Source organism: Centroberyx gerrardi, chromosome 16 (genome assembly GCF_048128805.1).
Source record: "Centroberyx gerrardi isolate f3 chromosome 16, fCenGer3.hap1.cur.20231027, whole genome shotgun sequence".
NCBI classification, from domain to species: Eukaryota; Metazoa; Chordata; class Actinopteri; order Beryciformes; family Berycidae; genus Centroberyx; species Centroberyx gerrardi.
This window is the reverse complement of record NC_136012.1, coordinates 26,597,107-26,622,478: the sequence shown is the minus strand read 5'-3', so window position 1 is coordinate 26,622,478 and position 25,372 is coordinate 26,597,107. Positions and strand designations below refer to the sequence as shown.

The 25,372-nt window shown below is 41.3% G+C and overlaps 1 protein-coding gene across 1 annotated transcript; it reads left to right on the top strand.

Annotated features, from left to right (window-relative positions):
- The first annotated feature begins 20,363 nt into the window (after positions 1–20,363).
- Positions 20,364–24,984, top strand: LOC139914076 (kelch-like protein 10). The gene is made up of 5 exons (XM_071902274.2): positions 20,364–20,506; positions 21,364–21,853; positions 22,607–23,209; positions 23,981–24,130; positions 24,622–24,984. The coding sequence occupies exons 1-5, from the start codon at positions 20,364–20,366 to the stop codon at positions 24,982–24,984; spliced, it is 1,749 nt and encodes a 582-aa protein (XP_071758375.1).
- The last annotated feature ends 388 nt before the right edge of the window (positions 24,985–25,372 follow it).

Below are 25,372 nucleotides of genomic sequence, written 5' to 3'. Positions count from 1 at the left end.
AAAAACCTTGTATGTTAAAGGTTTTTAAACCAATTTCTTTAAAGACGGTAAAGTAGAGGCTTCAGGGAGAGAGTTAATGTATTTTCTGTGCGTGCGGCTAATGCCTGAACAGCTGGCTGCGTCTACTCTGTATTGATCCCCAGAGAGACCCACCGGACACACTGATAATATACTGTCATCTTTAAGTTCCACTTCATGGCTTTATTGATCTCCTTGGTGCTTATCTAGTGCTTACACTGCTGTTTAGAGGCGCTGTGGCCATGTATTAATGTGTTTTTGTAAAATACACGCAGATACACACACACACGAGTTCACACCAACATACATACTGTGCACACAAGCTCTTAAATGCACACGTGTGTACATACATGCATGCTCACAGGCAGAATCACACATGAACGTATATATAAACGTGCACAGACGCACACGCATGCACACACATACATGCATAATCTCAAATACACACAAATGTGCACACAGAAACACAGATAGAGGCACACATGCTTCTCCTCATCACCTTTTGATCTCCAGTCGTCGTCGTCGTTCTCAGAGACGGATTCGCTCTGTGGAAATGATCGGTATGCATGAAGGCACCCGGGCTTAAGAACCAATGAATTCTCCTCAAGTCTAAACTCTCTCCCATGCTTCACAGAGGAGAGAAACTAATATGTTTTGAGTTATTATTACACAGTGAGATTACACTAAAGCTGAGGAAAGGCTCAATAAGGGGCGGCTGCGAAAACCTTTGCCAGGGAAATGAATGAGAAACTCTCTCCCATGCCGAGGGATGGGAGAGATATTAGATGAATGTAAAGCAGGGCGTTGCTGAAGAAGAGAATGGGGCTCACACTTTCACTTAAAAAACAATAAGGGCGCTTTCACACCAAGCATGTTTGGAGCGGTTTAATGAAACTCTGCAGTGTTTCCTCCTTTAGTTGGTTGGTTTGTCCAGGTGAGATCAATGACCTTTGAACTCTGGCGGCACCGAATAACGGCACCGAGAGTCTCAGTCCTCTAACAAGAGAACTGCGGGGCGGTTCGTTAGGAGTGAGAACGTAATCCAACAAACTACAGGAAACCACCCGGAAATGCAAGGGATTATGGGTAGAAGGAGACAGATGTTGACATCTGATAGCCAGCAGTTCCTCATGCTTGGAAAGCCTAGCAGAACAAAATGAATCGAGGGCAAATTAGAAGTCAAGATGAGGTGAAATGTCGCCTGATGAACACCAGAGAAGATAAATTATGGCAGAGAACAGAGAAGTCCATCATGCTTAACGTTACAAGACGTTACAACAAGTTTAAAGTTACAGGGACTGGAAGTGGATTTGTTTTGACTCCCCACCACCACTAAAATCTCTAACCTGCAGGATGACAGGTCACCAAAACTCTGTCCAATAAACGAGCTACTTATGTCATGTGACCTCTGTTTACAAGCCCTGGTTTGCTTGTATTTGGGCAGGGTGAACCTGAACGAACCAAATACAAAAATGCAACACAGTGAACCCTCAGACCAAAGAAAACCAACTGTAGGTGCGATCACAGCCTAAAACAGAGGTTAAACCATGATCTGTTCTGTATTACCCGGCTCCTTGGCTACATCCCAGGAATGTGACTTTGTGGTATCGCTCTGATCTTTGCTTTGTTTTTAACGGGCATTTCACCCATAAATGAATATGAGCTGTTTTTTGTCCCAGGCTTTGAGGTTATTGATTTTTTGGGGATGACTTCTCCCCACAGTTTTCAGTTCAATAGATAATTGATTCTACGTAATTCTTTGTTTTGAATACTTCAAAAGGCCTTTTCCGAACACAGTGAATAGTTGCACATGTAAGCTGCTCTGGATATGAGCATCTTCTAAATGCTTAAAAGACTGCAGCATTCGTGTTTTCTTGTGTCTGGACAGCCATGAAAAGACTTGGTTTGTGCCACAAAGCATCAAAAATCGGAACTATGTTGTAAATCCAACTATAAATACTCTCAGGTCTGGGCCTGGTGTTTCTCGACTACTAATCCATCTCTCTCAGACTGGAATGAATTGGATTGGTCTGGCCTGTTTGGTCATTGATCTGAGATCAGCGCACATAACCCAGAGGAAGCTGGTGATTATGGACCCTGGATTAGTAGTCAAACGAAAATCATATGGGCCCCGACTCCATGGGAAAGCAGAATTTACAAAGAGAGACGTATGTAGGATTTTTATTGGTGGAACTTTGTTGCGTGTCACCCCCCCCCCCCCACCCCCATCTTTTTCCAATGCAAAATGCCTAAATAAAAACAAGAAAAAATCATCTACATGTGAAACCCACAGCAGAATGCAAGAATTTGACGCTCCTTCTCTGGGTGTTGCTGAAAGTCATTCTGGGAAACGTAGGAAATCACTAATTGTAGAAGTAGAAGTCGACGAGGCAGGTTGAGGGAAAGTGGGTTCACCAAAAAAGACAATTACTCTTCATCACTAAATAACTCCTGGAATGTATTGAACATCACAGATTGCTGATATTTAACAGTGTGAGAGTATCTGAGGTAAAGACAGTGGTACAGTCCTGCTTTAAATTTAAATGCATTTCCATAATCAAGCCATTATTATCATTTAGTAATCTGGAGAAAGTTAATTGTGCTTTTTTCTCCTCACATTCAGACGACTGTAACTCTCTTTATTCTGACATTCTGGGATTATAACTGGTACAAACAGACCCAATCACATCACTCCAATTCTCTGATTTCCTTTTCATTCAATGTAAACTCTCTATTTCCATACTCCATGATGCTGTTGTCTCTCTCAACAGCAGCTGAGACTTGGTTTTGACTTGGTTCATGTTGCTTAGTAGCTTCCAATATCCATCACAAAATCCGTCAGGGGCAAGTTGAACAGAGACGAACAGAGCTTGGCTTTTACCAGGTTTGGATTTTTTTTATTGCTAGGATTGAATTTGCAGAGGCGAGCTTGTCACCAAAATCGCTCTCTTCATACACACAATGCATGAATTCTTCCTCAGATTTGTTCTGGAGTTGCTTGCATGTAATGAGCTTTCCTTTGCCACTTTCCAACACCTCCACTTTGTGTTTAAAGTTGCCTCTATTTCTGAGACGGTCCAAGTGTATTCAGCTTTGCTTTGAATTGTTCGGAAATCTCAGGGTCTCTGCAACATCAGTCTTATCACTGTGTTTACGCTCCAAATGTCTTGCTATTTTCCAAAAGCCAGACCCACAAAACAAGCAGTATTGAGTTTTGCTGTATCACCTAAAGCCATTGTCCTTCTTAGAGAAGCAGACACAGACATAGATGCATTTGCATTTTCTTCCTTGTTGAGAGACACTGTAGCACTGTCTTCCCTGCTAGACTCTTGGTTACTTTCTTCCCCGTTAAGATGAGTAGTGGCGGGGAGTGTGGGAGTTTAGGGCAGGGTTTCCTTTGGTTATTTCTCTTTTGACTTCTGGGTAAAATTACAAGTGAGACTCTCAAGGTAAAGTATCCATCTTTATCTTCATGTACAGTGGCAGCAAAGTGACAGATAATGGGGATTTACCTCAAAACTTCAATGAATCTTACATTTTAATGTTATTAAAGGCCACTATAATCTGGTCTATACCACAGTAAATAACCTGACTCATACCAGAATGCACAGATTACACAATGAGAAGCATCCACATGCAAGAAGGTAATAAGCCTCATGATCTGGAGGCTCGTGAAGCATCTGCCTTGCATCTACGAGGGAGCAACAAAGACAAACATTTAGGCACTTACACACTATAAAACTATAAAACTGACCACTATTTTGTCCCCACTTGGTCAGCAGTCCCCACACTGTGAGTGGGCTCCTGTTCTCCTGTTCCCATAAGGACAGAAAAACAAGAACACACACACACACACACACACACAATAAGACACACTAAGATGAACATACATAGACTCTAAGACAAACACGCTGACATGCACGAACCTGCAAACGCACATACCACCCACAGTAAGACAAAGACATACACACAGACACAAACACACACACCATGTAAGACAAGCACACTCCTACGCACACACACACACACACACACACACTGCCACAAATTCTTACATGCATCCCTGTTGTTAAGAATAGATTTGAATGAAAATGAACAGGAACAGTTTATCCTGCAGGAATAAACAGGGTGAGGATCGATTTGAAGAGACTGTCAACAAAACAGCCTGGAGACGATCTGAGCTCCGATTCTTAATCCGTAAAATAATTGGCTGAAAGTGTAGAAAAACAGCGTTGGACAGGTCTTGTTTGATCCGTTGTCAGTCCAGGCAGAGAGCAGTGAGAGGCGGAGAGGCTGAGCTCGTTAATTAGCGGCTGAGCTGAGCTGCGTCCCGGATCTTTAATTGCGGTGTCACGATCTCCTGCTGTCCAATCAGAGCTCTTCAAGTTGCTGTGATCAGCGGAGCACTCGGTTTGTTAGCGACCTTGACAAATTCACTTTGAACCTGTGCTTTTGCTGTGTGTGTGTGTGTGTGTGTTTTAGTATGTGTCAGTGTGTGTGTGTGGGGTGTGTGTGTGTAAATGCATGCTTGGATGGGAGGATTTGCGTGTGTGTGTGTAACGACATGGGTGGCTGAATTTAAGTGTGTCTGAATGTGTGTATATGTGTGTGTGTGTGTTCGTGTGTGTGTGCATTTCAGTGTGTCAGTGTGTTTATGTGTGTGTTTCAGTGAATGTGTGTGTGCGCATTTCAGTGTGTCAGTGTGTTTCAATGCGAGCATGGTAGGAAAATTTAAGTGTGTGGATGTGTGGCTGCCGGTGTGTGTCGCTGTGTGTGCCAATGTCTGTGCACGTGTGTGTGTCGCTGTGTGTGTGTGTGTGTGTGTGTGTCTCAACGGATCCATGAGCGGGAGAATTTCAGTGTAAATGTGTGTATTTGTATTTATGGCAATAGATGTATGGGTGGAAGATTGGTGCATGTGTGTATGTGTGTGCGTACATATGAGTGTGTGTGTGTGTGTGTGTGTGTGTGTGTGTGTGTGTGTGTGTGTGTTAAATGGAAGCATGGGTGGGAGAATTTAAGTGTGTCTGAATATGTGTTTCTGTGTGTGCATTTGTGCATGTCCATTTGTGTGTTTGTGTGTGTGTGTGTGTGTGTGTCAGTGCATGTATGGGTGGGAGACAAGTGTGTGTGTGTGTACGCTCTCAAGTCTGTATGTGCCAAAAGCCAGTTAAATGGACTCTGGAGCTCAGCAAGACTTTCTGAAGCCCAATCAATGAGCAGAAATTCGACTCTCCAAAACCATTATGTACTTGTCTTTTGTAAGGAGGCCAGAAAACAGTGTGGGACTAAAAAACAACTCGAATCACTGTTCCACCAGGAGAGCGAGGGCCAGCAGGATGAGAAGCTTCAGTCATGGTAGAAGCATCCACTATGATACCTGACATTATGTTGTGTGTTGTGTTACGTCCTTGATGATGTAAGGTCATTAAAATAAGCCCAGACTGGATGAATCAAGGCACTAATGAGAATAATAATAACTAATAATAATAACTTTATTTCTATAGCACTTTTCTAAAAACAATGTTTACAAAGTGCTTTACACACAATAGAACCCAAAGAAACAGTGTTGTAAAAGTACCACAATTAAATAAATAAAATATAGTTGAATAAAAAAAAAAAAAAAAAACTAGGAATAAAAAGATAAAACAAGAGATAAACAGATACAAAAAGAGAAGAGAGCTGTACAGCTGTACATTAACCCACTTACCAAAGACATTAATCATTTTATGCAAAATATTTTTTTAAATGATTTTTATTATAAGCTAAAATGATTTACAAGCCTACGCTAAAACAGTAGTTATAAGCAGGACTGTGTGCAGTAACCAAAGAGCATGATAGTACAATATGGGATTTATTTTTGTTAGATTTATATTTAAATGTTTGTTTTATGTGAATGTTTAGTTTAGTATTGGTAGAATGTCAATATTGTTTTAAAAAAAATGAATAATAAATCCTCAAATGCTCTACTGTGCATGTGCAGTAGGCTACAAAGGGAAGGTGGAGAACAGGAGTGAAGCCCAAAGCAGTTTTGTCTTTCTGTATCGGGTCAAATGGATGCTGAATGTTTTTGGATGCGGACAGTGAGGTTCACTGTTTTGCAACCTAGATGATGTCATCGTCCATCTGGGGGATTTCTCTGCTGAGAATAAAACATAAGAGACAACACAAGATTAAAAGATGGCAAGATCAAAAAACATATTACATAAAGGCAAGTCTATAAAAGTGTTATTTAAACGATGACACACAATTAGGTAAAGTGCAACTTCAATTTATGGCAGATAAGGACGTCTTGTATTTTTTTTTGTTAGTCAGCATTAGTTCAGAGGCGGATAAAATCGATAAAGAATAATCTCATTAAGTCAACACATCACCACGTTGTCAAAAACCTTCTTAAAAGTCATTTGTCTCAGTTTCACACACTGAGCACTTAATGTCTTTTCTGCTTAAATGTCGCCCGGCTGAGAAGTGTGTTTCATATTACGCCAAAAATGTGTATGCCGATGCACGCAAAGTGTCAAAACAGGAAACAAACACAAATGGCAAGCATCTGCTGCCTTCCACAAACACCACAGCTCATATCTGAAGAGCTGGGAGGGCAAGAAGGAGTGTGTGTGTGTGTGTGTGTGTGTGTGTGTGTGTGGGGGGGGGGGGGGGGTCTTGTCTCAAAACTTTACACATTTGACAACTGTAGTCTTTGAGAAACGACCCGCGGCCAGATCAAAAACACAGCCAGACGGACAGTATTACTTTGAGGGAAGTTCTGTTTTTTTGAGAGAATGAAAAAAACGACGCGGCTGGACTGCTGTTTATTGCCGGTGGGAAATGAACAGTGGGGATGTAGAGGAGGGAGAGAGCCGGAGGGAGAGAGCCGGAGGGAGAGAGCCGGTCCCACGCTGAAGTCCATCGAACTGGAAACGAGAGCGAGAGTCGGAGTCAAATTGATTTTTTGGAACTTTTGTATTTTCCGTTTAGGAGGGTGTGGAAGAAAATGAAATGAGAAATGTGAAGGGAAGAAAGAAGGGAGATAGAAATAGAAGAGAGAGGGACCAAAGAGACAAATTGGGCCAGTTACTCAGACCAGGGTTTGTATTAGAGTTACACTGATATATCGGTTTACCAAAATACTGGGCCAATATTGGCCCTTTATTAAAAAAAACGTCCAGTCAGTATCGTCCACCTCCGATATGATGGAGGATCCTCCCAGACCTCAGCTACAGAAAAACAGACTGGAAAACCTAACATGAAATTTTGTTTTCTTTATTTTTATTTGTTCATTTAATTGTTTGGTAATGTTTGTTGTAAGTTAATTCTTAATTTAAAGGAAGCAATCTATCCCAGAGTTTCCCTGCCACTGAACAGGTGTGGTGGGTCACTCTGCTTTAAAAAGCTGCTGACACTAAAAGCATTTTATTAGTGTGTGTCAGTGGAGAGTTTTAGTGTCCCATGATGCTCTAAATGCTGTTTCAGAGGTTTTTCCATTCTGACAAACCTGTGGGAAACACTGAATTGTTGCTTTTTTTGGCATGAAAATGGTCAAATTTAAAGATGTATCGGCACACAATACTGGCTACCTTCAATACAAAAATATCAGCATTGGCATCAGCTTTCAAAACCTGTATCAGTCGAACGCTAGTCCTATTTATCTTGATTGTGAAGCCATTTATAGCCTTTATTAGACTATTAGACTAAAGATAATTTATGTTAATATTATTTCCTCTATAATCATTCTCATAAACTTGCGTTCAGTTCAGTAAATCACACTGTGAACAAAGCCAGTAGTGGGGTGACTGTTTCAACAGTTTGGGTCTTACTGATTGGTTGGAGCTCAATAGGTGAACTTCAAAACATCCTGAGCCGGAGTCCTTTAAGTCTCCATGAAGCTTCACAGAGACTTCCATAAACCCTCCTGCTGTTCTCCTGCCAGGACACCATGCAGGAAATGTCACCGTCACACAGAAGAGAGTGTGGCTTTATTCTCTTCTATTCTAATATTTATTCCATTAGTCAGCACATCGCTGCTGTGTGTCTTTATTTTCCTCCTCCTGCCGACCGCAGGCCAATAGACCTTAAATGTCACGGAAGAATGGTGTGATTCTCTTTTTTTTCTGCTCAATATCTATTATTCATTTCTCACTCCCTTCTCAATCCAGAGCAATTATGGAGCGGCCGCAAATGGACATTTTGAACAGAATCCATCCGTTCAACACGTTGGGCTAGAAGTGAAAGATTTCCTGCCAGTGAAGGAATAACGGGCCGCTGTCGGCCGCTCTGACAGATTAGCAGAGGATGTGAAGCAGAGCAAAGACTGAGAAAAGATTGCTTCTGCTTCTGGCTCTAATGTAAAGGTGTTACTGTGGAGCGCTGCGTGTCCACCAGGTGTTTTGTTCAGGGGGATGAAACAGCATCTGAAAGAGTGTTTGGATCTCAATCAAAATCATTTACAGTTACGTTTTACATTTTAGGTGTTTAGCTGCAGCTCCGGACAACATGAACAACAGCTCTGCCTGCAGGTGCAAAACGGAGGAGAAGTTTGATTCTCTACAACTTTTATCTGAAAAACGACAGGAATAAACATCTCTAAAACTGATGAATGATATCTAATTAGCTTGCTTTTGCTATTGCAGCTTTTGCTCATTCTAGCTGGCAATGTTAACTCATCAAAACAGTGTAATGTTATGAAAGGCAATACCAAAGCAGCGAAAATGACATGATTTGTGTAATACATAGCTTATTTTTCTGTACTTGTTTCTCTGTGTGTGTGTGTGTGTGTGTGTGTGTGTGTGTGTGTGTGTGTGTGTGTGTGTGTGTGAACAGCCTTGCCTCTGTCTGCCAGACATGAGAAAGCCTCATTAAGACGAAAGGCAATTTATAAATGTTTAAACTGGAAATCCAGTTATCTTCCCAGCTGTCAAAATAAGAAAAAAAGTGTTTAAACTCCGCAAATTGTCCCTGTCACAATGTGTTTAACATGCCACACACACACACACAGACACACACACACACACACACACACACACCCACACACTCCTCCTGAAGTCAGTCAGACCTATATCTTCTCTTTTCTACAATTCATTGTAGAAAATTCATTCAACACTTTCATATTTCGGTGTTTCAGTGTTTACATTCCACACATCAACACAGTTCACAGCCTGTGAAATATAAAGAGAAAAATGTAACACATTAAATCACTTTATAACTCTTCAACACACCATTCATCTACACATAAACCCTCCCAAAACCATATATGATCAAAGACAAAGGACAAATGAAGATGAAAGAAATAAAACACAAACAAAATCACAAAATAGCAACTTTTGTACACACACAAAAATTGAAAACTGTTGATAATCAAGTGTAAACAATATATTTTCTGATTCAGCATTCTTTCTAATTCCTTTTAATCCTTTATATCATCCTTTAACTCTTCTAAAGCTTTTCACACACTCCCACAAACATAATCAAACTCTTCTCAATGCAAATACTTCTGTCCATATTCAGATAATATTTCACGTAATGCTTTATCATTTACAACTGATTTACAACTGAAATCCTGGGCACTTGTCTACTTTCCAATGCAATAATTTGTTAACAATTAAAGCTGAAAACAAAATATTAATATCTTACTATTTTATTCGGCTGTATGTTGTCTGCTGTGGTAAGCATCATGAAGGATTCAGAGTAATCGCTGCGCTTCAAAATTTTGGATAACCAATTTTCCTTTCCATAAAATAATCACCTATATCCGACCTATGGCTTCAGAGTATACAAATAGTTTCATTTTAATATGCTGTAGGTCAGTTTTGGAAAACGTTGTCACCTGATCAAGGTTCAAGGTTTGCATACAATGACACACACACACACACACACACACACACATACACACACGAACCAATCTCCCACCCATGCATCCATTGCCACAAACACACACACACATTTTCGCATGAACACACCCACACACAGCCTGACACACACACATTGTGTTTAATCCTCTCCCTGTCAAGAGCAACATTTCTTCTCAGTAACGCCTGCCTGCACAAACAGATACACACAGGCATGTACACACACACAAACACACATGTACACACACGTGCACACGGACATACATACACAGACACAGACAAAACACATGTATGGATTCATAATCTGTCATATACCCATTGGTCATCCACTGGTGCAGGTTAACATGTATGGTGTTATGAAGGAGTGATTTTTAAACATAGGGATCACACACTCTCTCTCACACACACACACACACACACACACACTCACAACCAGGACAGATTTTTCCCTAAGGCCTCTGAGGAGAGGAGGAGGGTCAAATAGGCCACAAATCAAAGGACTAATAATCAATTTAATTCTTACATAACCTCTTTATAGGGCCCAATATATTTGTGTAAATTCAATGTTTATGTAAGTTTCTGCGTGGAAGTTACACACACACCGAAAGAAAGTTCAAAGTTGCTGATCACTGGCACAGAAATCTCACATGAAAGAAGAAAAAAGCATCGCACACTGCGGCTCCATATGCATAATGTTGTCCGGAAAAAAAACATTATGCATATGAGTTATCATGAAAAAAACATTATGCAAATAAGTGTGCGATGCTTTATTCCTCTTTCATATAAGTTCATGCAACATTCGTCCTGGGAATATATGAAGACTTCACTCCAAAATGAGATCAAAACATAACGCCTACTCCAACAACAAGATTGGAGGAATAAAGTTAAACCCACGATTGGATATTATTGTTATTCTCTTTCTTGCACCCTTTACTTACAATTCAGTAGCATTTTTGAGGATGCAATCATCTCTGTTGTTTAGATGCCAAGCAATGGACATCAGATAACAATATTTTCCCCCCAAAAGAATAAAAAGTTGGAATGAATTCACCTTTTCTGACAAGATTAAAGTCAAACCTGCACCTTAAACATGAGGTGACGATTTTATCTCCACCAAAAATGGATATGCAGCATTTATGAACTTTCTATACGGTTTCTATACGGTTTCCACTTCTCCATCTCTGCACTCGTCAATCAATGTGATAAACTCTGGTTTTGATGCAGTCTGTCGGCCCACTTGTGCGGTTCAGTTGCAGCCTGAGCTCTCAACAATCTAATCATGACGAATATTTTGCAGTTTAATGAATCACGACAGGTCGGATTCCCCCGCCATAATTATGCACATTGCCTGCGCATAATTCCAAAACAATAAGTTTGGCAATCGCATCCCAACTCTGAACATGTGTAATTGATTTCAGCCTCTACAAATCTGTTGTGAATAAGCAATCACATTTGGCCCAGACAGAGAAGATAATCATTTCCGAAACTAATTTGCTCCACTGTGGCCCGGTGGACTAATCTCTGTCTGTTTCTGTCTCTCTCAATTTCTGTCTCTTTCTCTATTTTGCTGTCTGTCTGTCTGTCTGTCTGTCTGTCTGTCTGTCTGTCTGTCTGTCTCACTGTCTCTTTCATTGTGTTTTTCACAGAAATTCACAATGAAAACACACTGCAGATGGTCATGTTTGCATCATATCACCACAGAAACACATATGTATTCGATGATCAACCGACCAGCGTCTTCACTGTTGATTAATGCATGTCCTCTGATGTAATATTTAAATGCAACAGTCACTGTAGGATGACGATCTGGTTTTGAATTCTCACTTGCCTTTTGAAAATTGTGTCTGTTATTGAATTGCCACAAAAATAAATAGGGATAGATGTTTAGATCTGTATATTTATGAGCTGCTTAATTTACTGTTAATATTTAAATAGAGAGAGAGAGAGAGAGAGAGAGAGCAAGATTGCAAGATTTCATTCCATCCAAACGCTACAGCTGCTGATTTCACTGCTTAATTACCTCCTCTCTGGTTGAAGTATAGACTAAAAAACAGATGTAGATGGATGTAGTGAGTGTGATGTCACCCGCTGGCTTCTGAAGGGCCGTTTTGCAGCCTGGAGGTTGTGTTTATGGTCGCCGCCATGTTGACATCTTTTGGAGCCGGAGCAGCCAAAGCGAGGCCGAGGGTTGAATTCAGGTTGTCTGCAGAGCCGCAGCTCCGCCTGCTATTGGTCCATAATCAGCAACCTGTTGATCCCTGGACCTGTCAATCACTATCCATTATATCCCATTAATGACACAATTACTTTACCTACTACTAATTTATTATTCAAAGTAGCATAATGTGATCTCACATATTGTGCAGTGTGTGTATGAAATGTGGTGATGTGACTAGATGTGATTTTTTGTACTTCAACATGTACTTTGTAATTTATTGCATTGTTTGTGCTGTATTTTATGTCGACCTGCCCTGGGACTGCAGATGGAAATTAGCAAATAGCTATAATCTGGTGCAAAGCATCTTTTCTCTTTTCTGAGATCAATGTTCTCTTTTGCACATGGTCCCTGACAAATAAACTTAATAAACTAAACTAAACTAAACTAAACTTTGAAAATCACCATAAGGACACACATTAGAAGAAGTGAAATTAGCTACTGAGACCAAAACCTCTTCTGGAAAAAATGTATTGACTTTATATTTTTAGCAGAAGTTGGGTTGTGGTCCATTGACTTCATGGAGTTGGACAGTTTGGAGTCTTTTTGGAGCCGGACTCTAGCGGGCGTTGGAGGAACTGCTGCTGCTGCACTTCAGGATCGGCTTCAAAATTCACCCGTAGTTTTGTCCGCTTGGGTTGAAGGTGTGCTAATCAGTGAACTGAGCTGCTGCAGTGTTTGGTTGGAGTGAAGACCTGCGGACTCTTGGGTCACGATGGCACATGATTGAAAACTATTACTCTATAATACAGAGCCGATTCAAACAGCTGGGGAAATGAACAGCTGTGTGTCTTAATTGACGGCGTAACGTCAAGCACTCTCAAACTGTAAGGACGTTCTTGTGTGTTTGTGTTCTGGAGAAGTTTGTCCTCTATCGACCTGGATTTCTTGGTATTGATAATCACCTCCCGTCTGTGTTTATCCGTCTCTCTCTCCCTTGAGGAGAAGTTTGTCTTTAACTGTTGCGTCAGACGGTCTCCATGACTCACTGTTCAAAGGTCACTGGACTCCCTGTAGGAACAATATAGGCTAGAAGACATCAGGACCTGCATGGCTTGTTAAGGTGGAACATGGCCGGAGGGAGCAAAGGAAGGGGAGGGGAGAGACAGAGGTGAACACACACACACACTCTCTGTCTCTGTCTCTCTCTCTCTCTCTCTCTCTCTCTCTCTCTCTCTCTCTCTCTCTCACACACACACACACACACACACAAATATATATATATAGAGGAGGTAAAGAACAGGTCAAAGCATGGCAGTGCAGGCTGTATGTACATGTGTGCTTAGTTACTGTGCTCCAGGTAGTCCCAAACAAGGCATTAAAACTACACACACACACACACACTTAAAGCTTCAACTTTGCACATCATATGTGTGCACGTACACACACACACACACACACACACACACACACGCTGTACTACTGGCAGACTCAGACAAGACATTAAAATAAACTGAAAGTGCCAAATCTCGGAACCAGCTGCTCTTTCCATAAAACAGACTGAGCAGGTGAATCCAGGTGGAAACTCTGATTGATTTGCCTTATTGATCCCTTATTGATTTCAACAGTGAAGTCTAGATGGAGATGAAGAGGTGAAGCTGGGTTATAAAGGAGTTTTACAAACCTTCAGACAACACTTTCGAGGGCACAACACTTTCGTACACTGAGTAAGTTTTGATCTCATACTAAAAAAGTGCTACATGTAACATTTTAACATCAATAAATCATTACCGCATTAATTTTAAGACATTAGCATAATTACTGTACACAAACCAGACCATACCGCTACCAGCCTCTACTCTGCATCCTCCATAGTTTCTCCACCTGGTGGATCTGGAGGGAAATCTGCTGGATCGCTTTACGGCACAAAACAGGAAGAGGTTCTGTTCTTCCAGAGCAAACGGAGCTAAAGCTGAAAGAGTTTCTGGCAGCAGATGGTGGAAGGAGGGAAAGGAAGATGGAGAAATCACTTCCAACATGTTGATCCTCTTCAGGGAGGGGGAGGGGAGGGGGGGCAGGAAGCAACGGGGCTCATGGGAAATGTAGTCTTAATGTGGAGAAACACTAGCACTAACAATACTACTGGTGTGAGATAGAGGAGACCAATCGTCTCCACCATGGTCTCATTTGTTTACAGTAATTATCCCAATTCTAACAATTGACAATGATAAAATTAGGTTTAAAAATCCCACTTGTAGCATCTTTAATCAGTGTGGTGTCCGACATGCCTCGGCTTCACCGTCATTTAGGCTGTTTTCCCAAGACAGCTAGTTGCAGACAGGGGACAGATGTGTGTCACCGGTCTAGCAGCTAGAGAGCTGTCCTCCATCAGTAACCACATTACACTCTGTTCAGGAAGGATGCCACTTCCTAATCCAATTGGCTCCTGTGTGGGCCGACTGCCTGCTGACTTCACTATCTCTGTCTGCCTGACTCTCTCTCAATTTTCTTTATGTTGCTTTCTCTACCTCTTTCCTCTGTTTCTTTTGTGTTTTCCTTTCTTTCCCTCTCTCTCTCTCTTCAATTCAGTGGAGCTTTATTGGCATGAAATACAAAAGTACTTGCTGCCAAAAGCAAAAACAACAAATATAACTAGATTCAGTTAGCAAACATGTCAGTGTGACGTTAACAACAATAAATAGTTCAATTCATAATATTCCCATGATGTCACATGCATTTCCTACCAATATGGTGCTTTATCATACACACAGCTCATTGGCTGTGGCTGTTATTTAATTATAATCACCTGTTCATTTATTACAATCACCTGTTATTTTCCTACCAAGATGGCCGTGTGATGATATAACAGAATACTATGAATAGCATCAAATCAGTGCATCAGTGAACTAATCAATGGACAAATTTATTATACAATCTGTATTCCTAATATTTTTGTTTCATTGTTAATGTCCCTCTTGTCTGAAATTGTGACTGGTTAATACTTTATGTATTTTGCTGCATGTGTGGCACAGTCTTTTTTTCTCTGAGAAAAGTAGTTCCCATTTAGGGAGAGGTTTTAAAAATTAGTACGTATTTTGAATTTATGATACGTTTCTCTTACTTCTATCTCGCAAGGACTACAATATATAGTGGTAGCCATTATAGAATTCCCCCTTCATGCATTTATCCTGCAGTAGTACTGCAACTAATTCCTTCTTGAATAGCAAAAACATAATCTGTGCCTATTGTGCTGGCTGGACATGTAAAAACAGGGATGTGTAAACCCAAAAATCCTATGAAAACTGTGGAAGAACAAACATCTGACACTGAAATGTTTAATGCAATGTTAAGTTCTGTGTTTATGCTACATCTGACTAACAAACTGACGTGCCAAGTGCAGACTAACAAGACCTAAAAGTGCAAAATGATTTTGAGTTGCATCATCAATATTGCTTGTACTTTACTGATCAGATGTGAAATAAAAAGAGGTTTTGCATTTATACATCTCAGTTCTCAATGGACTAGTTACCAGACCATTCCTTATAACTTCTGTCAACTGAAAAGAGAGCAGAACTACACAGTTCCTCTTGTGGATGGAGCCAAAGTGCAGCAGCAGTTCAGCAAGCCTGCAGTAAAAAGTGAGACTTCTAGAAAGGCTTCATCTGCAGCTTCATGTCGGAGCCAATCCCTCACAGTTACCACCGGTCCTCCTGCTGCCAGCATGACAGACAGCCACGCCGCCGATGGAGCTAATTCAGAAGTGCGCATGGACAAATGATAGCATTTCTATCAGAAAATTTAGTTTTGACAACCTCTCCAGCTCTGTGTGCTGATTAAAGGAACACTCCATACATCACTGACATCAGGGTTCCCTCTATTTCTGGAATATCATGTTTTGTCGCCTGGCGAGCTGTGACACCCAGCTGTGAGGTGATGGTTTAGAAACCTGAGGCAGAGCTGAAAAATGAACGTTAACTTTTATTGGTTGCCAGATATGTCACTCAAACGAGGCTAGGCAGCGTCATTAAGTTGCTAATTTACCTAATATAGCCTACGGCAACATGGCAAATGTAAATACTGATGTCATCATTTGGGCCAAGCTGAGCAGGTTGTCACTTTTAATAAGATTTCTTAAATGTTGTAAAATGCCATTTATTTTCAAGTTCTGCCCTTACAGTCTACATAAACTTTTACACATTGAATCAGCTGTAACGTTTTACACCTTTTGACATTTCGTGAGCTTAGAATTATAAGGTTCTATCTGCCTTCAGGATAGTTCTGAGATATTGAGCTTCAAAGTTTTCAGCATCCATTGAGTTAAATGGAGATGGGTCCTTTTGTTTTAGAAATTACAGACTCTTACAGACTTACAGACATTATTTTCAAAAAATACCACCACACATATGTCAACAGGCACTCATAGAATAGGTTCATGCGACTAACTCAGTTTTGACAAAAAGGTCAGATAGAACCTTATAATACCAAGGTCACGATTTTCTCTCTGGACAGTGAGGTGTATTCCAGAAAGGAAAAGTCAGGGATTATCAGGGTCACTTTACAGGATTATAGAAGAATGTATTTTAAAACTTGTTCATTCTGGAAAAACGACGGTTCACCCCTTTAGAAAAAACAACTTTAACAAACCAGGAAGGAATACAATTTTTAGGTCGTACAAGTGCCTCGACTTGAAAGTCATGGAATATTAAAGCAGGCCCATGGCAGGAACAGAGTACACAGCTACAGTATTTGTCTTTTTTGAAGGTCCCATATTATTCAGTTTTCATGATGTTGTTTTCAAATATACTGTGGCTGAGGAAGTATAATGTGCTTCATTATGTTTTGCAACTAAACGTAGTTAGTTATAAGTTAAACTGAATTAGTTGAATGAATGTGAAGACTAAGTCCTCATAATACTGGACCCTGATTGGCCGACAGCAGCAGCTCCTCTAATTCAAATGAGGTAAACCTGCTGTAAACCTCAGTGGAGGCTTTCCAGTTCAAAGACTGCAAACTGACCTGAAGGAGCCAATCAGAACTGAGTCCAGGTAGTCTGAAAAAAGGATGGATTTTTGAGAATGCAATAACTTTAAATTTAACTGCTCAAACAAAATTGAATTTTAACAATGTCATCATTAAACGTCTTTGAAAACTGCTGCCATGGATGATGTATGTGTCTGTGAGAACATTTATCCTGCAGGTCTGTGCGTCTCTACTGACATCCTGCAGAAATTATGGTCTGTGGAGATGAATAGAGTCCGACTGAACTGAATCAAGGAAACCACACAACACAGTCACAACAAGCTGCCAGAGCAACTGGTAGAAGTCACTTGATCAAGATTATATACTGTATGTATTTTGTCATTATTATTTTATTGTGTTTCATGCATGTGTGTATGTCATGTATGTTTGTGCATGTGTGTGTGTTTCTGTCTGTGTATGTGTTAGTGTGTATGTGCATATGTATGAGTATGTGTGTGGTGTATGTGAGTGTGTATGTGCACATGTGTGTGTATGTGTACATGCATGTCTGTGTGTGCTTTGGTCTGTGTGTCTGTTTGTACAGTATGAGTGTGTGTCTGTGTGTGCGTGTGTGTGTGTGTGTGTGTGCAGGCATGTTTGAGTGTGTGTGTTTTGCTCTGTATGTCTATATATGAATGTATGAGTGTATGTGTGTGTAAGTAATCTACGTGTGTGTGTGTGTGTGTGTGTGTGTGTGTGTTTGTGCAGGCATGTTTGCGTGTGTGTGTTTTGCTCTGTGTGTCTGTATATATGAATGTATGAGTGTATGTGTGTGTAAGTAATCTACGTGTGTGTGTGTGTGTAGGCATGTTTACGTGTGTGCTTTGCTCTGTGTGTCTGTATATGAATGTATGAGTGTATGTTTGCAAGTCTATGTGTGTGTAAGTAATCGACGTGTGTGTGTGTGTGTGTGTGTGTTTGTGTAGGCATGTTTGCGTGTGTGCTTTGCTCTGTGTGTCTGTATATGAATGTATGAGTGTATGTTTGCAAGTCTATGCGTGTGTAAGCAATCGACGTGTGTGTATGTGTGTGTGTGTGTGTGTGAGCCCAGGGGTTTGCAGCTTTGCTCCTGGCACTGAGAGCTCTGACTTGTTTTTGACTCATTTTAAACTGAAGCCCCATTGGCTTTCAATTTCTCAGCTTCCCGCTCCGCCGCGCCGCTCTGCCTCGTCCCGCCGGCCCGCAGCAGTTTACAGCCTCAAACCGACCGTCGATAAAAACACAGCAACACAGGGAGAGGTCCAGCCAGACTGCGTGAGGCTCCTTTCACAAGGATATTGGCTGTTTTTTGTTTTTTTACTGTAGCTAATGGCCAGGTGTGTATTGACTGTGTAGACCAAACAAGTCCTGTCTGAAAACTGAGACTTCCTGGGTGTTAAAGTTTTGAGACGACTGACATCAACTAAAAAATTACAGGAAAAAGAAAGAAAGAAAGAAAGAAAGAAAGATAAAATGGGGTAGTAAGGATAATAATAAAACCTAAATAAAAGAAATAAAAAAACAATAATAATAACACCTGTTACATCTATATCATAGATATTTACATAGTAAATATATGCAATTTCATATACAGGGTTCCCACACTCACAATTTAAGGACTTTTCAGTGACTTTCAAAGTCTTATTTGGTGGAATTCAAGGACTCCAAATTGGCATGTTTTGTGGTAAGACACACTGGGAAAAAATAGACACAGCAGAGGCCTCATTATTTACTTGACATTATACTGAAACCATTAATTTCCGGTGCACTGCTCGGCTGTGAACTGCACCTACGCTTGCTCTGTTTGTCCATTTGTCCCATTAAATGTTGTGGAATACTTCTTTTTTTGGGTGAAATATAACCCTAACTAACCCATGAAATGTCTCCCAGGAAGGCTGGATTTGCACTTTTGAAGTTTGTCATATTAAATGTGATTATGTGTTTTATGTGCAATGTTGATTGCGTGTTCACCCTGTGTATGATGTGTGTTTCTCTTTTAAAATGTAGCTGCTATGATGAATAACAAATTTGAGGGAAATCTGACAATAAAGTTATATCATATTGTATCGTAATGTTTTCTGTATCAACGCAAATCTCCCGCAGGGTTGTCGTCAGGATGTCAAGTGTTAATCCTATAGGACTGAGAGAAATTAGGCATATGGATGAATTTGGGTTTCTTTCATTAAAAACCAAGCACTTTCAAAGCCATCCATTTATTTTCAAAAACTTTCAAGGCCTTAGTTTATTTTTCTCAAGCCCACAAACTATCAAGGACTTTCAATGGGAACACTGGTGCCAATTTATTAGTGGAAGGTGCTAATAACATGGAGAGAGGGGGATGGATTACAGAGGTATGATATATTACACAATCTGGATAATCATGAAATATCACCAGTGAAAAGCGACTAAAAATCCCCATTTATTTTATATCTGAGAGGTTAGACATGTGTCAGACTGATAAATTACAGACCGCAAATTACATCAAAATAGAATCATAACCACAATATAAGACATAAATTATCACTTTTCCGAAATTGTAATTGTCTTCAGTTTTGTTTGCTTCATGGTCATCACTGCTTTAAGCCCATAGTTAACAACATTTTTAATTTGTGCATAATATGGGACAAGATTATAGCTTAAAGTTAACTGTAATGCTCAGACAACCTGACAATTTCCAAGTTGAAGCCACTAACCATAGATATTATATAAATGAGAGATATATTTGAATGGGTTTTGTTAATCAATATATGGAAAGATAGCAGACTACCAGCAAAATGTATCTTAAACTGATATAACAAAGAAATTAGTTGCATACACTTATCAAAATAGCCTAACACATGTCTAGTGGCCCACTGTGTCTACATAATTAACAAAATAAGCTATATTATTGATGCATGGCAATGTCATATATACAGTATATATATAAAATAAACTGTTTTATTGCATTTTGGCATATATTACTATAACTGCAGTCAAAAACCCACTTTGGAGCAAAAATGCACAATAAAAATCTCCATATGACAATTTTATTCTATTTTCATGGCCTTAATTACATTATAGTAGGGAGTTGTTGGAGTAAAAACGGTACCACACTATAAAATAAATAATGAAAATAATGAAATTGTCTTTTTAGTTGTATTTCTGTGTTACTATAATATCCACTGCTTTAATTTCTGCTTATCGTGAGGCTTTGTGATGCAATAAAGAGCCACAGAATCTGACCAAGAGATGCTTGAAGGTTCATGATTCTCACATGCAGACAAGCTGGTGAAACCTGTCTAGGGGAAGGACAAAATCATCCAGAGCCTAAAGAATAGAGAAAATGATAAGGTATTGATCGATAGAACAAAATGAACGAACAAGACGAGGCGTCAAACAGAGTGTTTAATGAGCTGCGTCTGGAGGGGAAACTGTGTGACGCGGTGATCAGAGTCGATGACGTTGAATTCGACACCCACAAGATCATCCTCTGCAGCTGCAGCTCATACTTCCGGTGAGTTGGTGATCTCAGCGAGGAGATGTCGGTGAAGTTCTTCTGTTTAAATAAGAAGGAACACAAAAGCATGCTTCCAAAATGAAAAAACAAACCAGATAACGGCCTCACTGTGTCATTTCTTACTGCGTTCCTTCTCTCTCTCTAAGTCAAGTCACATTGTTTCCTACAGCTCTTTTAACAAAACAGCTTTGTCACATAATGCTTTACAAACAACAAAGGACCTAAAAAACAGATGAATACAAGAGAGAGCAAACACATCACAGATAGTAACTTACTAGCATTTTTTAAGAACACTCTAAATTTAACGGCACAGTCAGCATAATTGTCTCCCTTCAGAAGAAGTAATTTGCCTCTAAAACTTTACTGTCACATTCACATCTTTTCATTTTGGGGGTCAAAAAATATAGGCCTAACGACAAAAACCAAGTTCAAGAAAATGCTAAAAAATCTAATTACATTCAGCATGCATTGCAAAACGATTGGGAGAAATGTAAACTGGACGTAGACAGAAGTAAATGGGCTATAACTGTTAATGATACTGGTATTTTTCCTTTTAAGATATGAGGCCTGATTGTGTGTGTGTGGTATAGTGTATGTGTGGGTGCATGCATGAACAATCACTTTTTCACTAAATCACTCTTTAATTGATGTTCAGGACTGTATTTCACTGAATTTTCTGCAGTTAACCAGGGCCAGATTGTGTCTATCTACGTACTGTACGTATGCATGCATGCATGTATGTATGTGTGTGTGTGTGTGTGTGTGTGTTTGTGTGTGCACATATAGGACATCTTGACAGAAAATAACATAACATAAAATAACCCCCTGCTTTCCTCTCCATCCTGGTCCCACAGCGCTCTCTTCACCCATGGCTGGACGCCCCAAGAGCAGCGGCTGTACAACATCCCCGGTGTGTCGGCCGACATGATGCGCCTCCTCATCGAGTTCGCCTACACCCGCTCTGTCCCGGTGACCGAGGAGAACGTGGAGGAGCTGTTGGTGGCGGCGGACCAGCTCTGCGTCATGGGCGTCGTACGCTCCTGCTGCGAGTTCCTGGAGGCGCAGCTCTGCCCGGAGAACTGCATCGGCATCTGGAATTTCGTGGACGTCTACTACTGCCCGGACCTGAGGAGCAAGGCCTTTCTGTTCATCCTACGCCACTTTGAGGAGATCGTCGACGCCTCCGAAGAGTTCCTGGCACTCTCTCTGCAGCAGCTGACGGACATCCTCGAGCGGGACGATCTGAACGTGAGGCAGGAGAGCATGGCGTTCGAGGCCGTGCTCCGCTGGATCGGCCACTCGCCTGAGGAACGTGAAGGTCACATCTCCGTGCTGCTGCCCAAGGTAACTGAGGGATGGACAATAAGGCAGCTGTCACTATTTTCTAGTCACTAGTTTATTTTAACATTTTTGGCATTTAGATGATGGTCTTAGCCTGAGTGCAATTGTATAATCAGGGTGTTAGTCAAGACCACCTTAGTCGAGTTCAAGTCATTTCCAAGACCGGGTCCAAAGGGAGTCGAGACCAAGTCAAGACTGAGACTAGAGCAAATTGAGTCCTATTCAAAACCAAAATAGATAATAAACAGTGTGCAGGTCTTTCCAAATACATAAATAGGATGAACAGACATACAGTATATAGATCTATCTGCAGGAGCTGTGCACTAATCACCATCCAACTGATCAATGGATAAGAAGTTTGAGGACTGCCACATATTAGAATTAGATGTAATCCATTTTTTTCTGTAGTGCTGGAGAGAAAAAAAACCGAAGGTGGCCCAGGTGGAGAAAAATATATCTTTGAATTTGGGAGGCAGGAAAAATGCAAGTCAACATCAAATTATGGCCGAGAGTCCAAGACGTCAGAAAAGTGAAAAGAGACCGGACTCAACACTACAGTATAAAGTTTAAGTCCTACATCAAATATTTGGTGCAAGCAGTGCAAAGGTCAAAGCTACGGATGACAAATGCAACAAATATTCCTGCGTGCTTGTAATATTATAGAATTATAGAATATATTCCCAAATATCTGCCTCATCTCACAAAAACTGTTTAGAATGCTTCATTTCTAACTTGTGTCTTCTCGTCTCTGTCCAGGTCCGCCTGGCCTTGATGACCGCCGACTACTTCATCAACAAGGTGAAGAACAACACTCTGGTTAAGGACAACGCAGAGTGCAAGCCGGTCATCATCAGCGCCCAGAGGGCCATATTTGATATCACCATCAACAGACCCTCCAACCCTCTGACCCGCCCGCGCCTGCCTCATGCCGTCCTGTTGGCCATCGGAGGCTGGAGCGGCGGCACTCCAACCAACGGCATTGAGGTGTACGATCCCCGCGCCGAGCTCTGGGTCAATGTAACGAACGATGAGGAGCCTCCCCGGGCTTACCATGGCGCCGCTTTCCTAAATGGCGTCGTCTACTGTGTTGGCGGCTTCGACAGCATTGAGCAGTTCAACAGCGTGCGGAAGTTCGACCTCAGTACCCGCACCTGGCACGAGGTGGCGTCCATGCATGATCGCCGCTGCTATGTCAGCGTGGCGGTACTGAATGGCAATATCTACGCCATGGGAGGCTACAACGGACACTTTCGGCTCCACAGTGCCGAGCGCTATGATCCTGAGACCAACCAGTGGACTGTGCTCCCGCCCATGCATGAGCAGAGGAGCGACGCCAGCGCCACGATACTCTACGGCAAGGTGGAAGGAGCTAGAAATAACTCAAAAAACAGCTGTAGCTTAAGCATGACTGGAATACTGCCAGTTTGTCTCCCAAACTGGCTTCTCCCTTGATAACTATTGTTGAGCTACACTTACACTCACATGAACGTCATGTTGAAACAAGTTAGCTTGTGTCTTTGTTAAGTTGCACCATGAAGACTTAAGGTGCACCTTAACTAGTAGAGTGTAAAGGCATCACCAACCACTTTTTCACCTTCTGTGTTCAATAATGTGCAAGCCAAAATCAATTTCTCCTAAAGTTAATGTTCTCCAAAGTAAGTTAATGTTAACCTAGGCAATAATGAGATCAAACATCAGCAAATTTGTACATTATCTAATATCAGCACAAGTAGAACCCCTCGCACATTTTTGGTTTTTGACATTTTCGCTTTAATTTGACAGTTAAAGTATAGAAAGACAGATTGGGAGAGAGAGAGGGGCAGCATCGAAAAATCATTTAATCTATGAAGGTTCTCAAGCCTCATTCTCAAGCCAAAAAAGCAAATGACAAAGCAGTTTTATTATTCCAGCATTTAGCATGGAGATAAATTACCTCTTCACTAGATGTTTCTATTGGATCTCTGCTCTAATTAGTTGCTTACTCCCCTCTGTTGTGAAAATGTGACTTAATTGTTTGCGTCAATTACAGGCCACCGTACGCTGAGCCAGAGGCCTACAGTCGATGTTGTTGTAATTCCTCCTGGTTACCAGCAGAGGTCTATAAAAGAATGCCCCTTTAACTCTCCCTAGGTGTACATCTGCGGTGGTTTCAACGGGAACGAGTGCCTGGAAACAGCTGAGTGCTACAACCCAGACACCAACCAGTGGACGCCGATCGCCGACATGAGCAGCAGGCGCAGCGGCTTGGGCGTCATCGCCTACGGCGAGCACGTCTACGCAGTAAGGAGCACGCAAACACTGATGACACTCATATAACGCTCAAACACTCCGACACTAGAGGACTGTCAGGGAATGTTTGGGAGGGTTTGGGTGCCAGTGCTTTCAAGTAGGGTTAGACCGATATATCGGGCAGATATTGGCCTTTTTTTAAAAATCAGTCAGTCAGTGTCATTCTTATTTTTTTTCTTATTAATTTACATATTTCTATGTCTATTTGTTTCTGTTTTTCTCAAATTGTTGCTTTTTTCTTGTGAAATACTGAATAGTTTTCAGCCTCTCTGCCTCCTCTGACAATCAAATGAAAAGACCTGAAAAGGGAAAATCATTCTCTGGTTGGACAGTCTTTAACGGGGGTGGCGAGTATGCATCGCTTCGTTTTAAGTGGTCACGAGGCAAAAAGGTTGAGAACCACTGCACATAGCTCATGAACGCAACGCCAGCCCCACCTCCGCTTGAAACCTCTGACCCATAATCCACCTCTCCTCTCCTAGGTGGGCGGCTTCGACGGCGCCAACCGCCTGCGCAGCGCCGAGGCCTACAACCCGCTGACCAACACGTGGCGCGCCTTGCCCACCATGCTGAATCCGCGCAGCAACTTTGGCATCGAGGTGGTGGACGACCAGCTGTTCGTGGTCGGAGGCTTCAACGGCTTCACCACCTGCTTCAACGTGGAGCGGTACGATGAGAACGCCAACGAGTGGCACGAGGCCCACGATATGGAGATCTTCCGCAGCGCGCTCAGCTGCTGCGTGGCGCACGGACTGCCCAACATGGCCGAGTACGCCGCGCCTCGCGACACCTTGGCGCTCCCCAGCACCGAGGAGCCCGCCGGCGGGACAGGGGGATCCATCTAACATCTGGATAGCCCTATTTTTAGCCCAGTCCTGCCTGTCCACCTTGGCATAGACTGGCGTAAATACATGAAATTAATTTCTCTTTGCATCTAACAGGAGTGGTACTGCTGTTATTCTAATAATTTCTAAGATTTTTTTCAGTTTGTGTGACTCTTTCTTAGCTTTGGAAGATAAGATAAGATAAGATAAGATAAGATAAGATAAGATAAGATAAGATAAGATAAGATAAGATAAGATAGCACTTTATTGATGCCCTTGGGGAAATTCAGGTGCCACAGCAGCAATTGACTGACAATGCCAAAGAAGTAAAGTATGTGTCAAGTACAAGGTAATAAAGGAATAAAGGAAATAGCTACTAACATAGAGTAAAGGTAATGAACATAATATA

Coding starts and splice junctions, on each gene's coding strand:
- LOC139914076 (XM_071902274.2), top strand. CDS start 20,364: ATGAACGAACAAGACGAGGCGTCAAACAGAGTGTTTAATGAGCTGCGT. Junction 20,507..21,363: donor AGCTGCAGCTCATACTTCCG/GTGAGTTGGTGA, acceptor CTGGTCCCACAG/CGCTCTCTTCACCCATGGCT. Junction 23,210..23,980: donor CCACGATACTCTACGGCAAG/GTGGAAGGAGCT, acceptor AACTCTCCCTAG/GTGTACATCTGCGGTGGTTT.